General features: G+C 44.7%; 1 protein-coding gene and 1 long non-coding RNA gene across 2 annotated transcripts; one reads left to right on the forward strand and one right to left on the reverse strand.

Moving 5' to 3' along the window:
• The first annotated feature begins 200 nt into the window (after positions 1 to 200).
• On the forward strand, positions 201 to 626 carry LOC139837856 (uncharacterized). The gene has a single exon (XM_071827155.1). The coding sequence runs from the start codon at positions 201 to 203 to the stop codon at positions 624 to 626; it is 426 nt and encodes a 141-aa protein (XP_071683256.1).
• A 10665-nt stretch (positions 627 to 11291) lies between these two features.
• On the reverse strand, positions 11292 to 13979 carry LOC139837514 (uncharacterized). The gene is made up of 3 exons (XR_011753999.1): positions 13678 to 13979; positions 12428 to 12636; positions 11292 to 11592 (listed from the first exon to the last, which is right to left on the reverse strand). It is a non-coding gene; the product is annotated as an uncharacterized lncRNA (long non-coding RNA).
• Positions 13980 to 23627: the final 9648 nt, after the last annotated feature.

Genomic DNA, 23627 nt, shown 5'->3' on the forward strand with positions numbered 1-23627 from the left:
GCTGGGTGGAGCTGATTATGAGCATGGTCACTTCGGTATCATTCTCAGTTCTGTTTAATGGATCACCTTTGGAGAGCTTCCGGCCTTCCCGTGGCCTTCGATAGGGTGACCCGATTTCCCCCTATCTCTTCCTTCTTGCAGCAGAGGGCCTTTCGGGCCTCCTAAAACAAAGTCGTCAATCACCGCATCTACAAGGGATCATGGTGGCACCCACATCGCCTGCTGTCAACCACCTCCTTTTTGCCGATGATAGCCTGCTGTTTGTTAAGGCAAGTGATGAGGGTGCTCAGGCAGTGAATACATTATTGGAGAAATACTGCAGTGCTTCGGGTCAGTGCGTGAATCTGGATAAATCTTCGATTTTTTCCAGTAAGGGCTGTACGGAGGCACGAAGACAGTCTGTCAAGAATATTCTGAATGTCCCCAATGAGACTCTTAATGAGAAATATTTGGGAATGCCCTCAGACGTGGGGAAGTCCAAGAATGGAGCTTTCAAGTACCTGAAGGATCGAATGTGGAAAAAGGTTCAAGGTTGGCTTGAGCAACTTCTAGCTGCAGCCGGCAAGGGAGTGCTGATTCAGGCGGTGGCCATGGCCATCCCTGTTTTCTCCATGTCATGTTTTTAAATTACCCAGGGGTCTATGCCAGGCCATCAATTCCATGCTCCGGAGCTTCTGGTGGGGGAGCAAAGATGGAAAACGGAAGACTTGTTGGGTTTCATGGGATACAATGTGCTCTCCAAAATTCAATGGGGGCATGGGCTTCCGAGACATCGAGCTTTTCAATATTGCTATGCTGTCCCGCCAAGCCTGGCGTATACTCCAGAATCCGGAGGCTCTCAGTTCTCGGATTTTTAAGGCTTCTTACTACCCAGTCACGGATTTCCTAGATGCTCCCCTAGGATCGCATCCCTCCCAGGTTTGGAGGGCGATCGTCGAAGGGCGAGATGCAATGAAGCAGGGCTTGATCCGGCGAATTGGGACGGGCGAGGACACTCACGTCTGGAACCAAAACTGGCTGCCCCGAGATCACATGCTACGCCCTCTGGCGTGTCTGCAAGTTGACCCGCCTACGCGGGTGTCGGATTTCATTGATGCCACGACGGCGAAGTGGAACACTGAACTTCTATCCGAGTGGTTTCTACCGATGGACGTCGAGGTGATCCGATCTATCCCTCTGAGCACCCGAACCATGGAAGATAGGTGGGCCTGGCACTATGACAAGAACGGAGTTCTCACTGTCCGGTCCATGTACAGGCTGCTGGTGCAGACTAAGAGGCGCCGAGAAGATTGGCTGGAGGGCCGGTCAGCCCCTTCTGATTCTGCGGGAGAAAGCAAGGTTTGGCGCAGATTATGGGCTGCAAAAGTTACGCCGAAGATCCGCGTCTTCCTTTGGCGTTTGGCGCATCAATCGATACCCACGGGAGATGTCCGTTGCAGGAGGAACATGGCAGAGACTAGCGCATGTGGAATGTGCGGCGCTGCTGACTCTTGGCGACACTCTCTGATTGACTGCACCGTGGCCCGGTGTGTTTGGGCACTCGCCGATGAGAGCATCGCGGAACACGTATGCATGCATGATAACTTCTATAGGAAAACAAGCATAGGAAAACTAGACAAGCGCAACTTCAAGATTTTCAGCATATAGAGAGGTGTTTTAGTAACATGAAAACTTCTACAACCATATTTTCCTCTCTCATAATAACTTTCAGTAGCATCATGAACAAATTCAACAATATAACTATCACATAAAGTATTCTTATTCACATGCATAGAAGTATCATTACTCTCCACATAAGCATAATCAATTTTATTAGTTGTAGTGGGAGCAAATTCAACAAAGTAGCTATCATTATTATTCTCATCAAGTGTAGGAGGCATAGTATAATCATAATAAAATTTACTCTCCATAGTAGGCGTCACCAAAAGACCACTATCATTATAATCATCATAAATAGGAGGCAAAGTATCATCAAAGAAAATTTTCTCCTCAATGCTTGGGGGACTAAAAATATCATGCTCATCAAAACCAGCTTCCCCAAGCTTAGAATTTTCCATATCATTAGCAACAATGGTGTTCAAAGCGTTCATACTAATATCATTGCTACTAGCATGCAAATAAGATTCCATAGGTTTTTTAATTTTCGCATTAAACCATTCATGTCTTGACTCAGAAAATAGTTTAAAAAGCTCACAGATGTTTTCCATTATGCCTTACTAGTGTTTAACAAGAAACAAAAAGATGCAATTGCAGGATCTAAAGGAAATAGCTTCGAGCACACGCACACAACGGCAACAGAAAAGTACTTAGTTACCTGGGACCGGAGTATGAGTGCCTTTTACCTTTCCTCCCCGGCAACGGCGCCAGAAAAGTGCTTGATGTCTACGGGTGCTTCTATTCTTGTAGACAGTGTTGAGCCTCCAAGAGCAGAGGTTTGTAGAACAGCAGCAAGTTTCCCTTAAGTGGATCACCCAAGGTTTATCGAACTCAGGGAGAAAGAGGTCAAAGATATCCCTCTCAAGCAACCCTGCGATCACAATACAAGAAGTCTCTTGTGTCCCCAACACACCTAATACACTTGTCAGATGTATAGGTGCACTACTTCGGCGAAGAGATAGTGAAATACAAGTGGTATGAATGAATATGAGCAGTAGTAACGGCGCCAGAAACGTGCTTGCTGGCGTGCAGTTGATGGTAGTAATATTGCAGGAAGTAAAGATGCAGTAAAACAGTAAACAAGCGATGATTGCAGTATTTGGAAACAAGGCCTAGGGATCATACTTTCACTAGTGGACACTCTCAACATTGATCACATAATAAATAAGTTCTCTTCCTTTGTGCTACATATACTCTTGTTTGATAATGAACATCATTCGTTGTGTAGGGCTACAAGAGCACCTCAATGCCGGAGTTAACAGGCTCCACAACATTCGGCATTCATATTTAAGTAACCTTTAGAGCATAATAGATCTTTGCAATTTAAACCGAGTACTAACATAGCATACACACTGTCACCTTTACACTATGAAGAGGGAATAAATCACATCAATACTATCATAGTAATAATTAACTCCATAACCTACAAGAGATTATGATCATAACCTACGCCAAGTACTACACGATGCACACACTATCACCATTACACCGTGAAGGAGGAATAGACTACTTTAATAACATCACAAGAGTAGCACATAGACTAATAGTGATACAAAACTCATATGAATCTCAATCATGTAAGGCAGCTCATGAGATCATTGTATTGAAGTACATAGGAGAGAGATTAACCACATAGCTACCGGTACAGCCCTTAGCCTCGATGGAGAACTACTCCCTCCTCATGGGAGACAGCAGCGGTGATGAAGATGGCGGTGGTGTCGATGGAGATGCCTTCCGGGGGCACTTCCCCGTCCCGGTGGCGTGCCGGAACAGAGACTCCTGTCCCCCAGATCTTGGCTTCGCGATGACGGCGGCTCTGGAAGGTTTCTCGTACCGTGGCTTTTCCGTATCGAAGATTTAGGTCAGGGAGATTTAAATAGGCGAAGAGGCGGAGTCGGAGGGGGTACGGAGCCGCCACACAATAGGGGGGCGCGGGCCCTAGCCTGGCCGCGCCAGCCCCATGTGTGGGCCCCCTGTGGCTCTCCTCTGGTGGCTCTCGGGTGTTCTGGAAGCTTCGTGGAATTCTAAGATGCTGGGCGTTGATTTTGTCCAATTCCGAGAATATTTCCTTACTAGGATTTCTGAAACCAAAAACAGCAGAAAACAGGAACTGACACTTCGGCATCTCGTCAATAGGTTAGTTCCATAATAATGACATATAATGTGAACAAAACATGTGTGTATCATCATAAAACAAGCATGGAACATTAGAAATTATAGATACGTTGGAGACGTATCAGTGGAGCGGTGTGCTTTCGCTGTGTCGGCGTCGTCGAGTCGCCGCGACATGGTGCAGTGGTGTCTCGGGACGGATGCAGTGTGATGGACTCGCGCAGGATGGTGGAGCCGTCTGGCGCCGTGGCGGCATCGATGGCAGGCCTGACATGGTCGATGCGATGATCTCTCTTGAAGATGGAGTCGAGGAAGACGGCGGTAGCAACTTCGATGGCGTAGGCGTTGGCATATGCTGGGAGTCTGCTTGACTGGATGTGCTTCTCATCTGCTATTGGGTGTCCTGGGAAGGCATTTGGTTTTTGGTTGATGTGTGTTGGTGAATTGTCACCCCCTTCATCCCTATGTAGGTTTAGCGAGGTAGCTTCGAGTTTGATCTTTTGTATTGCTCTTGTAAGGTGTTGTGAATGATCTAATAAAAAACCGTGTGCATCCCTTGGATGAAGAAGCTGGGGCGATATTTCCCCCATTTCGAAGGAAAAAAAAAAGCTCAGAACCTAGCACCACCTTTGATTTTTTTTCTGAAGCGATCTTCTTTTCCTCTCAGTTTTTTTTTTGAGGGAAACATGAGCTTTATTGATTACATACATAACCATAATGTTATTATAAATGATCTCACGGAGACACTCCGGAGTCACACTACGTGACACACATCTAGAAGAAAATCCACATAAACGAGCCAATGAGTGAACAACAACATTTGCTCCTCGATAAATATGTTTGAAGGAGCAAGACATAAACGACTTCATCAGCTTTTTGATGTCTTCAATGTCTGGGCCATTACTATAACGATCAGTAGTTGAAGAATTCACATGCTGAACAACTAAAAGGCAGTCTGATTGAACACAAACTTTCTCAAAGCCTTCACATTTAGCAAAGCATGGGGCCTTCCTAGCTGACATAGCCTCAGCTAGCTCCGGCGATGTTGTCCCCTCAAAGTGTTGCTACAAGCAGCCAAACATGCACCATTGTGATCTCGGATCACAACGCCACTACCCATCCGATTTGAAGCGGAGAAGATTGCTCTCAGTTGTGGTAGCAATCCATCTGAAAATAGAGGACATACGTTGTACAAGCAGACCTGCGTGCCAGATGTATGGTAGGTGCTTGCCGATAAGATTTGTGTAGTAATCGTCCTAGATATACCCTGTTTTTCTCTTCCAACTAGCCGGCCGGATGTAACCATTACAGTAGTATTTGTTATAAACGCGGCAAGCAAATAACGAAGAATGAAAAAGAAAATTGCAGTAGAGACACAAGATTTAACGTGCAAAACCCCTCCAACACAGAGGAGGAAAAACCACGGGCGCCATCAGCAAATACTTCACTATATCGAGAATTGTTTACAAACATCGTGGGTTATCTTATATTCTGATAAACCCTAGCCGACAGCTTACAAGAGGTATATATAGACGGCGGCATCGATTCGTACCACGGCCCAAGCCTCCGGTGACGGGTCTCGTTCCGGTCGTTAGTAGTTAACCTCCGTTTAATATGAATTTGGATCACAACATAAGAGTACTAGTAAAAGGCACGTATAGAATGTATGAAATGCTATTTATCAATTATTACAAATTCAATTCGGCACTGATTGGCAATAAGGCCATTCTTCTTCTGCAGCGAGACGTCCGCAGACTGTGAGCGAGGAATTTCAGGAGGTGATCTTGGGGCCTGGGGAGATCTCGTTCTAGGAGCAAAATGTATATGTGGCGGGACTGGGTAGGAGCGTAGAGATGTTTGGTGGACTCCTGGAAAGAAGGTAAGCGAGCGGCGGGGTTGACCCGCCGACTGCATGCTGGGAGCAGAGACAGAGGAGGGGCGAGGCGAAGGCCCGAGAAAGATGAGATAACCGCCCTCGGTCGAGAAGCATCCAGAAGGGCCTTGATTTAGCGCTAATAACGTGTGAGCCGTAGATGTACCTAAGAGTTGTGCTTTGGCGGGAACACTCTGGTAAATCCCTCTTTCAAAACTCAGGTACTATAGTAGTAGAGATTAATTTTTTTGCTTAGGTTCATTCTGCCAACGATGTAGACGATGTGCATGCCTGCATCGCCGTCCCTGAAATTGAAAGGAAATTATCTCTGCGATCTCAAGTTAAGTTCACGCACTATTGAAGATTTTAGAAATTAGAAGCCCATGAAGTACCTATGCGTTTGGTATTTAATTTATACACGGGGAATGATCCAGATTTAGATGAAGAAGTGGTACGTACTGTTTATGCCATGAAAACATTACCAGTTACCGCTTATTGCGATCCGTCTAATCTAAAAACCATCCCATGACTCTAAAACAGTTTTGGTGTGGCTCACGAAAACGACCAGAAAACAACAGACTCCCATGATGTCCCAAAAAATAATTTGCCAGGATCCACGGGACCAAGAAATAGCACTACAGCCGCAAGATGGTGTGTTGAAATAGATTGATGATGACGAGTTTTTAAGACGACTCAGCAGATGCTTACCAATATTCTTCACAGACGTAGATATCATCTCAAGATTGAAAACAATGAATTAATTATGAAGTCTCAGTAATTTCTTTATCCCTCTACGGTGGACGGACGTCTGTGAGTGGGATCCATGATAAAAATAAGGGACCAAGAAAATGGTTAGAAAAGGCGTAATGAACTATTTTTACGACGTGATACTCTAAACAATGTGATATATCCCACAAAAAGATCAAGAAATGCGAAAACGACAAGTTATAGGGACATTCCGAGACAACAATTGAAATGTCCATAGTGTATAGACAAATTATGTTTCATCGTAGATATGTCCAAAAGATATTCTTAGGATTCTTATCACATCCACTTTGGTGAAACAACTAATCAAACAAAACAATAACTTGGGTGGATTTGAACTGAAGAATGCATTCATTTAACCTAAATCCTAATGTAACAGATATGATGATTTGGTTCGCGTGGTGACCATTACCTTGTATAAACCACATTGATTTATCCAAGAATGAAATTGATCATATGAATTTTAGAGCATTTTCACCTTAGCAGTGCCAAATACACCCGATTTTTTTATATATTCATACTTTTTTTTTAAATAGGCAAGGCCTAGCCTCTGCATCAATCGATGCATACAACATTTTATTGCATAATTAACAATGAACACAATATTCAGAAATATGAATGCATTCGTACATGTAGTTAACCAAAAACCTACATCATTAATTTAATAACCAAGAAAAAGGGACCATGCAACCCTGACTTGCATCTTACACGTGCCGACATTAAGCACACCACAACTTCTCCCATATTTCTTTGGAGTGAATACTACATCATCTCTTGTAGAAACTTGTTCATCCCCTTCATCACAAAGTGCCATAATAGAAACCTTCAACCATTCATTTTCATCATCATTAACTGAAACAACACGCCGTGAAAGATTGATCGTGCCATCGCCAGCAACAGCCAGTTTACCCTCCCTGAAATCAAGCAACATAACTTCGGCATCATCTATGCTGGCGGTGCTTGCGGTGAATACACCTTGAAAACCAATTGGTGCCAACGATGATCCAGCATCGAGCCTCACGCTGATTGTTGCCTCCCTGGCACGGTCAATGTGGTGGAATTCTAACTTCAGCGTGCTACGCTTGCTAGGGTAATCTTCGTGATAAGAAATATACATACTGCTTTTCAATGTTAAAACTATGAAACTTAGGTCTACATCGTCGGATTCAGTTGCGCCCTTGACTTTGAGCGTGATCTCGATGTTCCCAGGGTCGAGACATGTCACAATAGCACGGGTCGGACCCGTGAGTGTTAGATATGGATGCTGCACATATAAGGGTGAACTAATTCAGTTATTATATTTCGTCAGCAGATATTGCTGAAAACCAAGAAACACGATGTAAAATAGGAACACATATAGATTACCTCCTCTGAGATGGTCTCACAATTACTTCTTGCACGGGAGAAGATAATATTGCGCTTGCGGTCGTAGTCCAAGACATCACGCACGGTGACCATGCCAAACACATCTATCGGCCACCGTAGATCTTCTCTTATTGATGCGACTTTGATAGATACGATATGTAGGCTCTCTCTAGTTCTTCCGTCGGAAGGGTCGTCGGTTAAATACATAGGAGGGACAGGCGCTGTTGATGGATTCCATACATGTCATATATAGCCGGTTATATATACATTGGAGTGGGATCAAAATTTTCTAGTAACATGCGCAGTTAGGACTTAGGAGGGCATGGTACTTACTGATCTCGTCAGTGTCCCACGTCCTGCCGCCGGCGAAGTAGTCGCCAGCGTTCCATCCTAAATACTGGGATTCCTCTTGGTTAGGGTACCAAAACTCCTCCGCGGAGCTCCGCCGACTCAAGTCCAGCCGGCGCTCTTCTCTCTTCCTGTTCTCTTCTTCTTTCTTCCGTCGATCCTCCTGTTTCTTTGCAGCGGCCATGGTAGATGTGGATCGTAGGTCGATCTCCTGGTGCTGGGTTTTGTTTGGGATAATATGTAGCAAAGGATCGTTATTTGATACAGACTCCCCATTTACGCGCGTGTTACGAAAAGAATTCAGACGTTCCGGGTCTGAATTTACTGCGTAAGATCCGTGTATAACCCCAACTCCTACGCACAAGGAAAGCTTTCTCTGCCATGCACGATCCGTATCACCGCCTAATTTACGCAGCCCACCGTATACATATACGATCGATCGATCGATCCGGTTCACCGCAGGCCCCAGGAGCTTCCACAAGCAAGATCGATGGCGATGTCGACGATTACGCTCCCGGAAAAGGTCGAGCGCCAGATCCTTCTGCGCCTCGACGACGTCCCGACCCTCTTCCGCTGCGCCGCCGCCTGCAAACGCTGGCGCCGCCTCGTCGCGGCGCCCTCCTTCCTCCAACAGCGCCGGTGGCCACGCTCCCTCCTCGTGGGCTACTTTACCTGGCGATGCCGCGTCGCGATGTTCCCAGGGACGAGCCCCACCGCGGGCTGCAACAGCCAGCTTGCCTTCGTCCCGCTGCCCGGACCTTCCCTGCTCGGCTGCACTTCTCGCCGTCCGCTCAGCTCCTTCGTCGTCCCTGCTGACGGCGACGCTGCTGCCGCGGCAGTCGTCGACCGTTCCGTGCCGCTCGCCACGCGCGGCGGTCTGCTTCTCGTGCGCCTCTACCCAAGCGACGACGACCTGAAGCCCGACGTAATCCGCCTCGCCGTCTGCAACCCGCTCGCCGGCACCTGGGAGGTGCTGCCCGAGCTGGACTGCGACAGCAGATTCGGCCCTTCCGACGGTTACGGCCGGGACATCGTACCGAGCACTGCCGGCAACGACGACGGGCCGGCCTACAGAGTGCTGCTGATCGGCGCCGACAAGCACAAGTCGCAGTACAACCTCCACGCCATCGCCGCCGGCGAGGCGACCTGGAGCGCGCCCGTGATGTGCTTCGACATGATGGACCGCCAGATCTGGTCCATGGAGGAGTCGCACGCCGTCGTGTGCGGGGGCCAAGCGCACTGGCTGTTGGTCAGCAGGTCGAATCACTTCCACATCCTCAACGTCGACATCAGCACAAACCACGTCTCCTTAACCAGGCTCCTCCTACCAACGCAACAGGAATTCCTCCCAAAGGATCTGGTCGACTCTGTCAAGCGTGGCGGCGGCGCAAGTTTACGAGAGGTTATTATGCGCGCGCTACGTGACCTTGCATGTTTCGACCTTCTCGCCACCACGGCAGACGGGGCGCGCCTGTCCCTCCTCGTGTACCGTGGCGGCCGGCTAGAGGTCTGGACAGAGCAGCAACAAATCGACGGCGATGGCCACCGCAAATTTGGCGGCGAGACGGAGTGGCTTTACACTAGGGAGATCGACCACAAGCTGACCGAGCTACTCCAGCAGCTTGATCGGCCGTCGTGCTTTTGGTCGGGAGAGATGGGCGACACGGCGCTCGTTCACTGCGAGGAGCGCATCTACGTTGCTCATCTTGACACCGCGGCATTACAAGATGTGACTCAACACTTTCATGACCTTCCTCGTGGCATGATTCTTCCGATGGAGATAGAGTGGCCGACCTTCTTCATGTTGCGCCTTGGTAGCCTTTCAGTAGGGTAGCTAGCATAGAGTTTATCAGTTATATTATTGTTATAAATACAATTTATATACATGCCTTTTGTTTAGATGAATGCATTTGGTTAGCACACGCTTTATTTGATACAGATTAACTGGATGAACATATGCTTCCTAATTACTACATGGGTTACTAAGTGCTGAATTTTGGCTTGTGCTATCTATATTGGACGTGGCTACACAGTGCCCAGGCACTGGGTAGTCTTCCACGGTGCCCCTCCCCAAATTAGAAAGAAAATGATGTCCGTTACCGCGCCTTACCAGAAAAGGAAAGTTGTGGTCCCCTAGTCCCCCATGTCCCCATTCTTTATTGTTTCCACAAGCCCGCCCAGACAACCGCTTTTTCGTGAGGTGAAAAAGATGCAACGGCAGGTCCGTTGCTAGTTCATCACAGAGAAATAGTGTAATCACTAATCAACGTACATGGGTTGGCAAAAGCCAAAAAAATCACAGGTACCTCGCCTGCTTTTTACTCCCCATAGATGAAAATTTTGTTCTAGGTGATTTACAAAAGCAACGCTTCTCTAGACCTCTCGCCGCTCCGCCCCTGGTAGACGATGTAAAATATCACTGCTGTTACATCCTTGTGTTGATCTTGCATTGAAGAAACTGCAGGGAAAGAAAATACGTTGGATCTAGTGTCTGAGGAAATAAGTGAATGAGAAAAAAATGAAAATAAAGAAAAACAGATAATAAATCATTACGTTTTACAATGAAAGTACATATTGGAAAAAAGCACATGGCAGTCGATAATTGCAAAACCACATCTAGATTGCTTGCGTGAAAAAATACTAGCAAATGCATTACATGGGAAAAATGCATGGCGGTATATGAACAACTACATTATGGCTGTGCAACCATTGCAGTTTAAAGCTAAAAACTACATGTAACAATACCCACAGTGAATGGTTCAACCCATGGGGAGAAAATACATCGTGCACACATGATCATGTACAAAGAAAAACTCGTGCATGTAACAAACACACATCTACTAAATAAAAGTACATGCTAACACAATAACCTACAGCAGGCATAAGTTTTATTTCGAGACTATACAGATTTGAGCATTGAAACTGTACATTATACAAAAGATCATGTAGATCATACATGTAACTAATGCTCTAATACTACATCCAACCGTTCAAACCATGCATCAGACCATGCCGATTTAAACATTCAGAATTTAACATCGTATACAAAATCATAATCATATAGGCTATGGTCTACGGATGTACAAAAACAGCTCGAGCACAACTAAAAATACATAAAAAAAACATGTTATTGCTGCATCAGATCAATGTGAACAATTAAATGCTAGTTGGGAGAACTACATCCTATACAGTTGTTGTACAGCTCATGGGTGTAACAAAATACAAAAATAGCTCTAGTACTGCTAAAACTACATGCAAGAATCAAATACAACTAAGTTCAGTTCATCATGGATCATCAGTCAAATTACCCAAAACAAATATCACCAATCAAAAACTATGCAACATTAACTTTATAAATATAAATTCAAGATGCGAGAATAGCTTACCACAACCCAAAGGACCATGCTGCTTGGTAATCAAATCGCTTCTTTCCTCCTCTATTAGCTTCCTATATTTTAATATGTCCAACACACCTACAGGACACTTGCAGTCAGTTGTAGGTTGAGAGATAAGACTCATAGGTTATAATAAGGAATTGATCAAAAGCACCTGAACCATGCCCAAAACACACAAAAAAGTGTTATAGCTGTGTAATAACATTCGTATTTTAAAGCTCCACGATCCGTTGTTTAGTGCCACTTGCTACAATACTGAAAATACTATCTGGCAATAGCTCTATAAAATTATCTCAAAAGTAGTACACAGTAGATTTATTTTAGACACGAAACAAGATGGGGAGCATCACTAGAGAACACATAATGCAAAGACCAGCAAGTGCTAGGCCAGAAAGCTCTTCTATGCCAGAAAACTCATGGCAGTACATAAAAAGGAGCAAGGCATGGAAAGTATAGTGTAAGGCATACGAAGCTAGCTCAAATATATAAAGAAGATTAACTGGGCAAGGAAACGAGATAAGCATATTTCTAAAGACTTACAAGAATGCAAATGTTATTAAGAACATAAATGACCAAGTTAAAACTGGATGAAATAGGACTACACTGGCTACAATACAACCCTTTGACGAAAACTACTATAGTTGCAAGCAGCAGATTGCTTCAAATATATTAGTCTGAAACAGTGGACCTACTTGGTTCATCAGGTGCACTAAATATATCATTAAGAGAGCAAGACGTTTAACTTGCTCGATTTCTGAAAATTAGTACTAACTTAACATGAATAATACATTATCAGAGAACTATTACAGCCAAGTTAAATTTCAAGGGATTAACACATCTATGAGACTATGACGAAACTGCCCCTCAGCAAACTAGTATCAAACAAGACTCAACGTGGTAGTTAAGAACAAACATGAATGGCATGGACGAAGAACCAGTCAAGCAAAGCCTGTGTTTCTGCAAGTAGTTCTAGTGCTAGTAGAGTGCAAGATCGTGAAGCTCAAGTATCGGTAGCTGGCTAGTTAACATGCCGATAGGAGGCAGTTGAGCAACATCATGTTGTATGGCACGCCAGATAAGTCCTCTGTTGATTTCCTCTTGTTGATCCTCGAGAAGGTGACCCTGCAACGCAACACAGCCCATGCAGAATTTCTCACCAGTGAGAAGAAACAACGGAGAAGGGCAGGAAAATGCAGTAGCGTTTCATAGAGGACAGAATTGGAAGCTTCAAAAATAATAATGATAATGGAGTGCGGCCAAATCATATGCACATATAATTGCAGTGTTCCTAGTTTACCACACCATATGTACATATTATTATATCACTACCAGCCTCAAATCATATCATCGTGAGCACTGGATGTGTAAATACAATCCTAATCATCCTGCCGTTAAATACAAGATGATATATTGCACCCACCTATATGTCTGGATGACCTTACTCTGCTTTATGTTTGATTCTTTCAAGTAGCTGAATGTGATTGATGCAAGTATGCTCACAGTTTTACTTTGAAGAAGTACATGACATCTGGCTTCTGTTAATGACACCAGACCAGGAGATTAAACACCCCAAGGACAGTATCATTCTTTGGGAAAACCTACTATTTGTTACAGCCAGATCTGGAGGAAGCTACTATTTGTTACATCCAATATCCTGGGGAAACCTACTAATCAAGATCCTAGATGTAGAAAAAGAAAAAAAATACATCTACCGCTACAAATTTCAGAGTTTCCACGAATTGCTGAACACTTCCATCTAATGCCCAAGTTGGTCAGGTAAAAAGGAGAGGTTCAAGCAGCTGAACCGGGAACATCTGCCAGCATCCAACCGGCAAAAAATATTACATGCTACAACAGAGACACACACCATTAAGAACTGAACCTTCATGACCACCAGTCCACCACCGTATCTGCGCTCGTAAATATACATCCTATAGTATTGACCACCACTAGCTCATCCATACTGAATGGCAACGATGTAGAGCCACGAACTGCTGCGAGTAAACCTGCTACAACACTAGTTTAGCCGGGGTTGTGTCTCCGCAACTAGAATCAAACGCGAATCAATCCCTAAGCAACTAAAATCAAACGGGCACGATCCTAAATTACCAACGCGGAAAAGCAAAAATCGGATGGGGAAAAGCTCAAGATTGAAGCACTCACGATCTCCAAAAAAGGAACAGAAGTACGCCGCGGTCTGGACGCAACAAGACGCCGCCGATGCCCTCTCGCCGATGCGTTCAAGCTCATCCAGCCCAACTCGAATGCGTCGAATTACATGGCCCGCGTCGGACGCGTCGATCCACACGTCCGCGACGGCGAGGTTGTTACAGGGCTCCCACCTACCAGGAGGAACGCCCCACAGCTTCACGGCGGTCCGCTCGCCGCCGTTGAGGTCGATCTAGTGGGGGATTGACGAGGGGTTGAGAAGAAGTGGGCGCGGATGAAGAGAAGAAGGGTTGAGGACGAAGTTGACTTTCAACAGGGGAACGGGGAAGAGGTAGTCGTCTTTTTTTCCTCGCTTGCGTTGCTTCGTCTGAGCCACTCGATCACGATCCGATGACTACGAGAAGGGAGCACCCTGTAAGACTAGAGCGTGCCCAGGCAATAATTAGAAATTGGGATCTATATTTCATATAAAGCAAAACCACACTAACTGCAATTAATGTTAGTCTATCTCTACATGCAAGCCGTCCACATCATCTATTCTATTAGCCAATCAAATGTTCATGTCATCGTCACTAACATTCATTATTGATGTATCCTTGTATGCAAGCTATTTATGTCGCTATTTTCTAATTAAAATATCCATATAGCTAATTTATAGCCATCAAATATAAAAAATAATGTGAATCAAATTTAGCATCTCAGCTATTTTGACCAATTAAATATTGTATACTTCTATAGACAATTTATATTACATATGTATTATACCATTTCATTTAGACAATATAATTTCTTAGAAGATTTCCGCTGCAACGCGCGGGGTATCCTTCTAGTTCCCAAGCATAGCATGGATAATTGGTGCACTACTGCACTGAACACTCATGTAATTAGTCACAGATAGTTTTACAACATGAAGCTGAATACCTACAAACATGGCGGAGTACTACTAGTTGAGGCCCGACTATCTTTGATTTTCTTATTACAGAGATTTTTTCTGAAGCAATCCATGTCTTCCAGCTATAGTGGCAATCAATCCACAAAAGGAAAGAAAATGCAGTAGCATCAGTATTACCAGCAGACCTACCTGCAGGCCTGGTAGGTAGCATCTGTGGAATGTTGCTCCGCATAATTCTTCTCTACTGAGCTGAAATTGAGATGTCAAAAGTTCATGCTCTGCTTGCGGATAAGATTTCTGTCTTAATCGTTCCATATGTGCACTGTTTTTTCTTCTTAGTTGGTGCCATTTTTTTTATGAAACGCCAGTGCCAAATTATTTTACTACCTAATTTCAAGGAAATATCTCCCAAGAATTATCTTGAAAGGTTTTTGAGGGGTAGATTAGCTTGTAGAAACTTGCAGGAAGTGTATTGGTTCATTTTGCTTGGCAGACAAAGTGTCTTTCTAAGAAAGAAAAGATGCTTAACTGGAGATACAACCCAAGCAGAATTCTGCAAAACACTATGTTTACCCAACTTTATTCTTGTGTACTTGATGAGGAAAAGTTTCAGGCCACTTTGAACTGCAACCGTTGTGGGTTGGTGTGTGTTTCTGATTCAGACATTTACCAAAACAAAACCAGTAAGCATGCAGCGTCCACAGCAGTCTGAAGCAATATCACATTTCTTTTCCTTTTATTTCATGTATTTTTTCCAAAGAATCGTAGTAATGTGGAGTCAGATTAACTACTCCAAACTTTCATCAAGGATATACATGAGCTGACACTTTCCAACTATGCTTTCACAGACTAATTGTTGATACAAAATAATTCTTGCATGAAGTACTTTCAGAGCAAACAGTACTACGGCAGAACACTGCTACTCCATCCCCACTCATGTCTACCACTTAGTAATCAGTATGAAAAACTTTTGCATCAAGGAAATGTTGATGACCAAGTTGAAAAGTCGAGCTTATGGGCCAGGAGACAGAACTGCAGATGTGTCATCTATGAAGCATCGTGGGAAGAAATACTGAATCATGAAACACAACATTCAACAAACGAAATATATGTTTAGTACCCCACATTGTCTTTTTGGATGCATACAGTAATGTGAACCATGAGCTTGCCAACCTTAAAATAAGATTACATATGCAAGAACGATAAGCATCAAGATGACATTATATATGGTTGTGCTATCTTTTCCTTGAGATAGATGGTGTACGAGCCTCAGATGAATCTTCGGTTCAAGTAACCATGACCGCATGACAAGTAGATAACAATGTTTATTGTTATGGACTTGGGTTTGAAGGAAAAAAAAGATACGTTGGTGATTTCATCGGCTGATCAGACAAACAAGATGATCACGCTAGGAGCTGCCCCGCCCAGGAATTTTGGGCCATTTGGGCCAGGCTACCCATGGCCAGATATGTGAGGTACATAAACTTTGTCGTCTTGTTTCTTAAGGTGGGTCTTAAGATCGCGCAGTGTTGCACACTATGCACCATGTGTATTTTCTTCCTCTTATTATATTTTAATCAGGACCAAGTTTAACCTGCCTACTCTTGTTTTACCAGGACATGATCAAGACTCGAACAGGATTAGTTACCTGAGGTCCCTCAAGCCTCAGCCGTACTAATTCACACTGGTAGAAAATCAGGCTTCGGGTGAGCCCCATAAGTCGCGAAGCTGCAGGAACCGCGACTAAACCGCGACCAAAGGCCTGGGCCCAGGGCGCTCGGTGGCCAGCCGGTGCACGTGGGGGGCTTTAGTCGCGGTTGGCCAGGCCAACCGCGACTAAAGGTGCCCGAAGGCCTTTAGTCGCGGTTGGCCAGGCCAACCGGGACTAAAGCCCTTCCCCTATATATACCCACCCAGCAGCCAACACTTAGCCATTTGGTGCCATTCTCTTCACAAACTTCACAAGTGGGTGTTAGGTTTGCTTTTGGTTCCTCTTATGCACATAATGTGTTTGATGAAATGCCCCAAGAGCATGAAACAAACATGATATGAAGTGTTGGAGCCACACTTGAGCTTTCTCATTTATTTTTTCCTCCTCGATCGCGGTTAGCAACTTGAACCTTTGATGTGTCGTTGATAAAATGTGCATGTGTGTGTAGTTCATTGTTTAATTTATATTGTTTGTAGCTAGTTAGTTTAACAAATGCATGATGGTTAATTATATATTTTATATTATAATAATGCAGATGAATCGACAATGGATGTACGGTAACCGACTCTCCGGCGAGTTCAGTGCGGGTTTGAAAGATTTCCTCGTAGTGGCTAATGCGAACAAGCAGGGGGGTTTTGTTATCTGTCCATGTGTTAACTGTAAGAATCAGAAGGGTTACTCTTCCTCAAGAGATGTTCACATGCACCTGCTTCGGCACGGTTTCATGCCAAGCTATAATTGTTGGACCAAGCATGGAGAAAGAGGGGTTATAATGGAAGAAGATGAAGAAGGGGATGATTTCATCGATGAAAGCTATCTTGCTCATTTCGGTGATACTTTCATGGAGGATGCTGAAGGTGAAGGGGAAGGTGAAGGGGAAGGTGAAGAAGAGGCACGTGATGATCCCGTTGATGATCTTGGTCGGACCATTGCTGATGCACGAAGACGCTGCGAAACTGAAAAAGAGAGGGAGAATTTGGATCGCATGTTAGAGGATCACAGGAAGGCGCTGTACCGGATGCGATGATGGTCTGAAAAAGCTGGGCTGCACTGCTGGATTTGCTGAGATGGAAGGCACAGGCAGGTGTAGCTGACTCGGCATTTGAAAACTTGCTGAAAATGTTGAAGAATATGTTTCCAAAGAATAACGAGTTGCCCGCCAGTACGTACGAAGCAAAGAAGGTTGTCTTCCCTCTAGGTTTAGAGGTTCTGAAGATACATGCATGCATCAACGACTGCATCCTCTACCGCGGTGAATACGAGAATTTGAATGAATGCCCGGTATGCAACGCATTGCGTTATAAGATCAGAGGCGATGACCCTGGTGACGATGTTGAGGGCCAGAAACCTGTGAAGAGGGTTCCCGCCAAGGTGATGTGGTATGCTCCTATAATACCACGGTTGAAACGTCTGTTCAGGAACAAAGAGCATGCCAAGTTGTTGCGATGGCACAAAGAGGACCGTAAGTCGGACGGGGAGTTGAGACACCCCGCAGATGGAACGCAATGGAGAAAGATCGACAGAGAGTTCAAAGATTTTGCAGCTGACGCAAGGAACATAAGATTTGGTCTAAGTACGGATGGCATGAATCCTTTTGGCGAGCAGAGCTCCAGCCATAGTACCTGGCCCGTGACTCTATGCATCTACAACCTTCCTCCTTGGTTGTGCATGAAGCGGAAGTTCATTATGATGCAGTGCTCATCCAAGGTCCGAAGCAACCCGGCAACGACATCGATGTGTACCTAAGGCCATTAGTTGATGAACTTTTACGGTTGTGGGGCAGACCTGGTGTCCGTGTGTGGGATGAGCACAAAGAAGAGGAATTTGACCTACGAGCGTTGCTTTTCGTAACCATCAACGATTGGCCTGCTCTTAGTAACCTTTCGGACTGTCAAATAAGGGATACAATGCATGCACGCACTGCTTACATGAGGCCGAAAGTGTACATTTGCCAAATTGTAAGAAGAACGTGTACCTTGGGTATAGTAGATTTCTTAGAAAGGTCATCCAAGAAGAAAGAAAGGCAAGCATTACAAGGGCAAGGCAGATCACCGGCCGAAGCACTGCGGAACACACCGGTGCTGAGGTATTTGATATGGTCAAGGATTTGAAAGTCATCTTTGGAAAGGGTCTGGCGGACAATCAGTTCCGAAGGGAGCTGACGGGCACGTAGCCATGTGGAAGAAGAAATCTATATTGCGGGAGCTAGAATATTGGAAAGTCCTAGAAGTCCGCTCTGCAATCGACGTGATGCACGTTACGAAGAATATTTGCGTGAACATCCTAAGCTTCTTGGGCGTGTATGGGAAGTCAAATGATACAAAGGAAGCACGGCAGGACCAGCAAAGTTTGAAAGACCCCGATGACCGGCATCCGGAACGGTTTCAAGGTCGTGCCGGCTACGCTCGACCAAAGAAGAGAAGGTCATCTTTTTTGAATGCCCGAGCGATGAAGGTCCCGTCAGATTCTCGTCCAATATAAAGGGAATAATCAACATGGCGGAGAAAAAGTTCCAAAACCTGAAGTCTCACGACCGCCACGTGATTATGACGCAATTGCTTCCGATTGCTTTGAGGGGGCTCCTGTAGGAAAATGTTCGAGTAGCCATTGTGAAGCTATGTGCATTCCTCAATGCAATCTCTCGAAGGTAATCAATCTAGAAGTTCTACCACGGTTACGTAACGATGTGATCCAATGTCTTGTCAGTTTCGAGTTGGTGTTCCCGCCATCCTTCTTCAATATTATGACGCACCTCCTGGTTCACCTAGTCGATGAGATTTCCATTCTCGGTCCTGTATTTCTACACAATATGTTCCCCTTCGAGAGGTTCATGGGAGTATTAAAGAAATATGTTCGTAATCGTGCTAGGCGAGGAAGGAAGCATCGCCAAGGGCTATGGAAATGAGGAGGTAATTGAGTTTTGAGTTGAGTTTGTTCCTGGGCTTAAGCCGATTGGTCTTCAGCAATCACGCCACGCGCGGAGACTAAGTGGAAAAGGCACGATCGGAAGGAAATCAATGATATGTATGGACGGCCATTCTCTCGTGAAGCACACCACACGGTTCGACCAATTCCAGCTTGGTGGCTCCGTACTTTGAGAAACACAAGAATATTTTACGCTCGGACAACCCCGGGAAGCCCGAATCCTGGATTAGGAAGGCCCACATGGAGACTTTCGGCGCTTGGTTGAGAAAACATTTAATGAGTGACAATAAGGTTGTAGATCAGCTGTACATGTTGGCCAAGACACCATCTTCGACTATAACGACTTTCCAAGGGTACGAGATAAATGGGAATACATTTTACACGATCGCCCAAGATAAAAAGAGCACCAACCAAAACAGTGGTGTCCGCTTTGATGCAGCAACCGAGAATGGGCAAAAGGTCACATATTATGGTTACATAGAGGAGATATGGGAACTTGACTATGGACCCTCCTTTAGGGTCCCTTTGTTCCGGTGCAAATGGTTCAAGCTAACAGGAGGTGGGGTAAAGGTGGACCAGCAATACGGAATGACAATGGTGGATTTCAACAATCTTGGTTATCTTGACGAACCATTCGTCCTAGCGAAAGATGTCACTCAGGTTTTCTATGTGAAGGACATGAGTAGCAAACCGAGGAAACGGAAAGATAAGAAAACGATCAGTACATCATGCGATGATCCAAAGCGCCACATTGTTCTTTCAGGGAAAAGAAACATCGTGGGAGTGGAGGACAAGACAGAGACATGTCGAGAAGATTATAATATGTTTGCTGAAATTCCGCCCTTCAAAGTGAACACCGACCCAAGCATTAAGTTAAATGATGAGGATGCTCCATGGATACGGCACAATCGTAAGCAAGCAGGGACACAAGGGAAGAAATGATGTGTAATAATTTATTGTACCAAACTTTGTTGAATGAATCATGTGAATTATATTACCCGTGATGTGTTTGGTGTCCATTTTCGAATGATTCAATTGACTCGAGATAGCACTGATGATACATGAAATTTGGAGTGACTAAGTCATACTCCTGCATACATGAAATTTGGAGTGACTAAGTCATACTCCTGCATATAGGAAATTTGGAGTGACTAAGTCATACTCCTGCATACATGAAATTTGGAGTGATTTAGTCATACTCCTGCCTAGGCGTATAATATGCATACTCGTAGTCTTCATAGCCGCCGCCGTTGTACTGGTAGTCGTCGCCTTCTAAGTTGCCGGCGTCGTCATCGCTGCTGTCGTCGCTGTCGTCGGGCGGCGCTCGTGGCTCGAACTGAGGGTAGCGCAGGCGGGGGATATCGCCGGCCGTGATGTAGTCCATGACGCTCTGCAGAGTCCGGCCGTACCACCATAGCCGACGGCCGGCCTCGTGGAAGTTTCCAGGAGGCAGACCGTCCTCCTCATACCTGGCGAGCGCCCTCTCACGCCGATTGATGAAGAAGGCGTCCCAAGTATGCTGGTTATCGGGATGCCAGCGGGGATTCATCCGCTGCTCCGGCGTGAGGTCGAGGTAGTAGTGGTTCGTGATGGCCGCCCGGCGCGCAGTACCCTGAGGGACGGGAGGGACCGGCACGCCGCCGGCGCTTAGGCTCCGGCGGCAGGACGCGGTAGCCCGGAGGGCAAGGGTAGTTCGAGGCGCAAAGCTCCTCCACCTGCTGGTAGGTTAGAGTGGGTGCGGTGGAAGCCATGAGAGAGTGATGAGAGATTGTAGAGATGTGATAATGCTGGCCAAGCCGGGCTACCTATATGTAGTGACAAATGGCGGGAAAAATGGGAGCGGGAAGACAGGAGGCGGGAAGAAAGAGGCGGGGAGAAAGTGGCGGGAAGAAATTGGCGGGAAAAAATTGGCGGGAAGAAAGAGGCCGGAAGAAATTGGCGGGAAACAATTGGCGGGAAGAAAGAGGCGGGAAGACAGGGAAGAAATGGCGGGAAGACGAGGAGGGAAGAGGGGGTCGGCGGAAAGAGGCGGGAAGAGGGGGCCAACGAACTTTTGAATTGAATTAGTTTTATTTTTATGAATTTTTGATAATTTGTATTTTTAAAATTTTGAATTGAATTAGTTTTATTTTTATGAATTTTTTCATACATTATTTGTATTTTTAACATTTAGAAATGAATTAGTTTTAATTTTCTGAATTTTTTGATATAATATTTGTATTTTTAAGATTTTGAATTGAATTAGTTTTATTTTTCTGAATTTATTGATATATTATATGTATTTTTCAGATTTTGAAATGAATTAGTTTTATTTTTCTTTACTTTTTGATATATTATTTGTAATTTGAAAAAGAAAAGTAATTCGAAAAAGAAAAGTAATTTGAAAAAGAAAAGTAATTTCAAAAAATACCTTTAGTCGCGGTTGGAGGGTATTTTTCCGCGGGAAACGAAAACCCGGCGAAAATACCCTTTAGTCGCGGTTGGTGTGGCCAACCGCGACTAAAGGGTACCCTTTATTCGCGGGTCGCCTCACCAACCGCGACTAAAGGGGGGGTTACTATAAATACGCGCGCGGCGGCTCGGTGGCCAGTTCATCTTCTTCTCCGCGCGCGAACGACGAACTCGAAGCCCTGCCCGCCGTCGCCGTCGCCTCCTGTCACGCCGCCGTCGCGCGCGCCGAGCCGCCGCCGAACGCGCGCCGCCCGGTCTTCGCGCCGCCGTACGTCTCGCCGTCCCCGTCGAACAACCGCGCGCGCCGATCGAACAAACCGCCGCCGCCCGCGCGGTCTTCGCGCAGCTGTTCTTGCGGCGCCACCGCGCGCCGCCCCCACTCGCAGCGCCGCCGGCCGCTTGCCCGCCGCCGCCGCCCACCTATACCGCGCGCTGCGCCCGGCCGGGAGAGAGAGAGAGAGATCGAGGGCGCGGGGAGCGCCTACACGGCCGGCGCCCCTGCCTCTCTCTGTTTTTTTTGTTTTTTTTTTGTTTTTTTAACTTAACTAAAAATTTGTACACTAACAAAATTTTGACTTAACAAAATTTAACAAATATGTAATATGTAACAAAATTTAACAAAAATTTACACATGTAATAGTATAATGTAACTAAAATTTTACTAAAATTTGATCATTTAAAATTTGATCATTAAGTTTTCTTAAGTTACAGAATTTTGATCATTAAGTTTTCTTAAGTTAAAATTTGATCATTAAGTTTTCTTAAGTTAAAATTTTGATCATTAAGTCTAAATTTTGTTAAGTTACAGAATTTTGATCACTAAAAATTTTACTAAAATTTGTTTTTTTAACTTAACTAAAAATTTGTACACTAACAAAATTTTGACTTAACAAAATTTAACAAATATGTAATATGTAACAAAATTTAACAAAAATTTACACATGTAATAGTATAATGTAACTAAAATTTTACTAAAATTTAGACTTAATGTAACTAAAATTTTACTTAACAAAATTTAGACTTAATGTAACTAAAATTTTACTTAACAAAATTTAGACTTAATGATCAAAATTTTACTTAACAAAATTTAGACTTAATGATCAAAATTTTAACTTAAGATAACTTAATGATCAAAATTCTGTAACTTAAGAAAACTTAATGATCAAATTTTAAATGATCAAATAATAGTAAAAATTTTCTTAAGTTAAAATTTTGATCATTAAGTCTAAATTTTGTTAAGTTAAAATTTTGATCATTAAGTCTAAATTTTGTTAAGTAAAATTTTAACTTAACAAAATTTTATTTGGGATCGAGAGGGGGCGGCGAGGGTTATGTGTCCTCGGCACCGCCACCGCCCTCTCGGTCACCGCCACACCGGTCTCTCGGTCACGCGGTCACTGCGTCCCCTTTCGCCACCGCCACCGGTCTCTCGGTCACGCGGTCACTGCGTCCCCCCTTTCGCCACCACCACCGTTCTCTCGGTCACGCGATCACTGCGTCCCCCCTCTCGCCTCCCTCGTCGCCCTCTCTCTTTATATGTAGAAGAGATATGATAATGCTGGCATATACACAATTAATTTGTTTTGACTACATGTTTTCAGGACTGACATATGGCGGACGATAGAGCTGACCCGATTCTGGACAACTATGATCCGGACGCTGAAGACCATATGTTCGGCATCATAAAAGGCGATATTCTATATGTGCCGACCGGAGAAGAAGAAGATGATATCTCTTCTTATCTGAACCTTGAGGGTGAAGATGAAGGGCGCCGTCAGCAAGATGATGCCGAAGAAACGTCGATAAACGACGATCTTCAATTGGAAGTACCAACCACCTCCGGCGCCGAGGTATATATATATACATATTGAGCGTCTGGTGATACAAACTAACTGATTTGAATAAATGTGTGTGTACTAACGCGCGCGACTCTCTTTCTTATTTTAGCCCTCGGCCGGATCGTCG

This window comes from Lolium perenne, chromosome 3, assembly GCF_019359855.2.
Source record: "Lolium perenne isolate Kyuss_39 chromosome 3, Kyuss_2.0, whole genome shotgun sequence".
Taxonomy (NCBI): domain Eukaryota; kingdom Viridiplantae; phylum Streptophyta; class Magnoliopsida; order Poales; family Poaceae; genus Lolium; species Lolium perenne.

What these genes read in the sequence shown, in the direction of transcription:
- LOC139837856 (XM_071827155.1), top strand. Translation starts at nt 201, where the DNA reads ATGGTGGCACCCACATCGCCTGCTGTCAACCACCTCCTTTTTGCCGAT.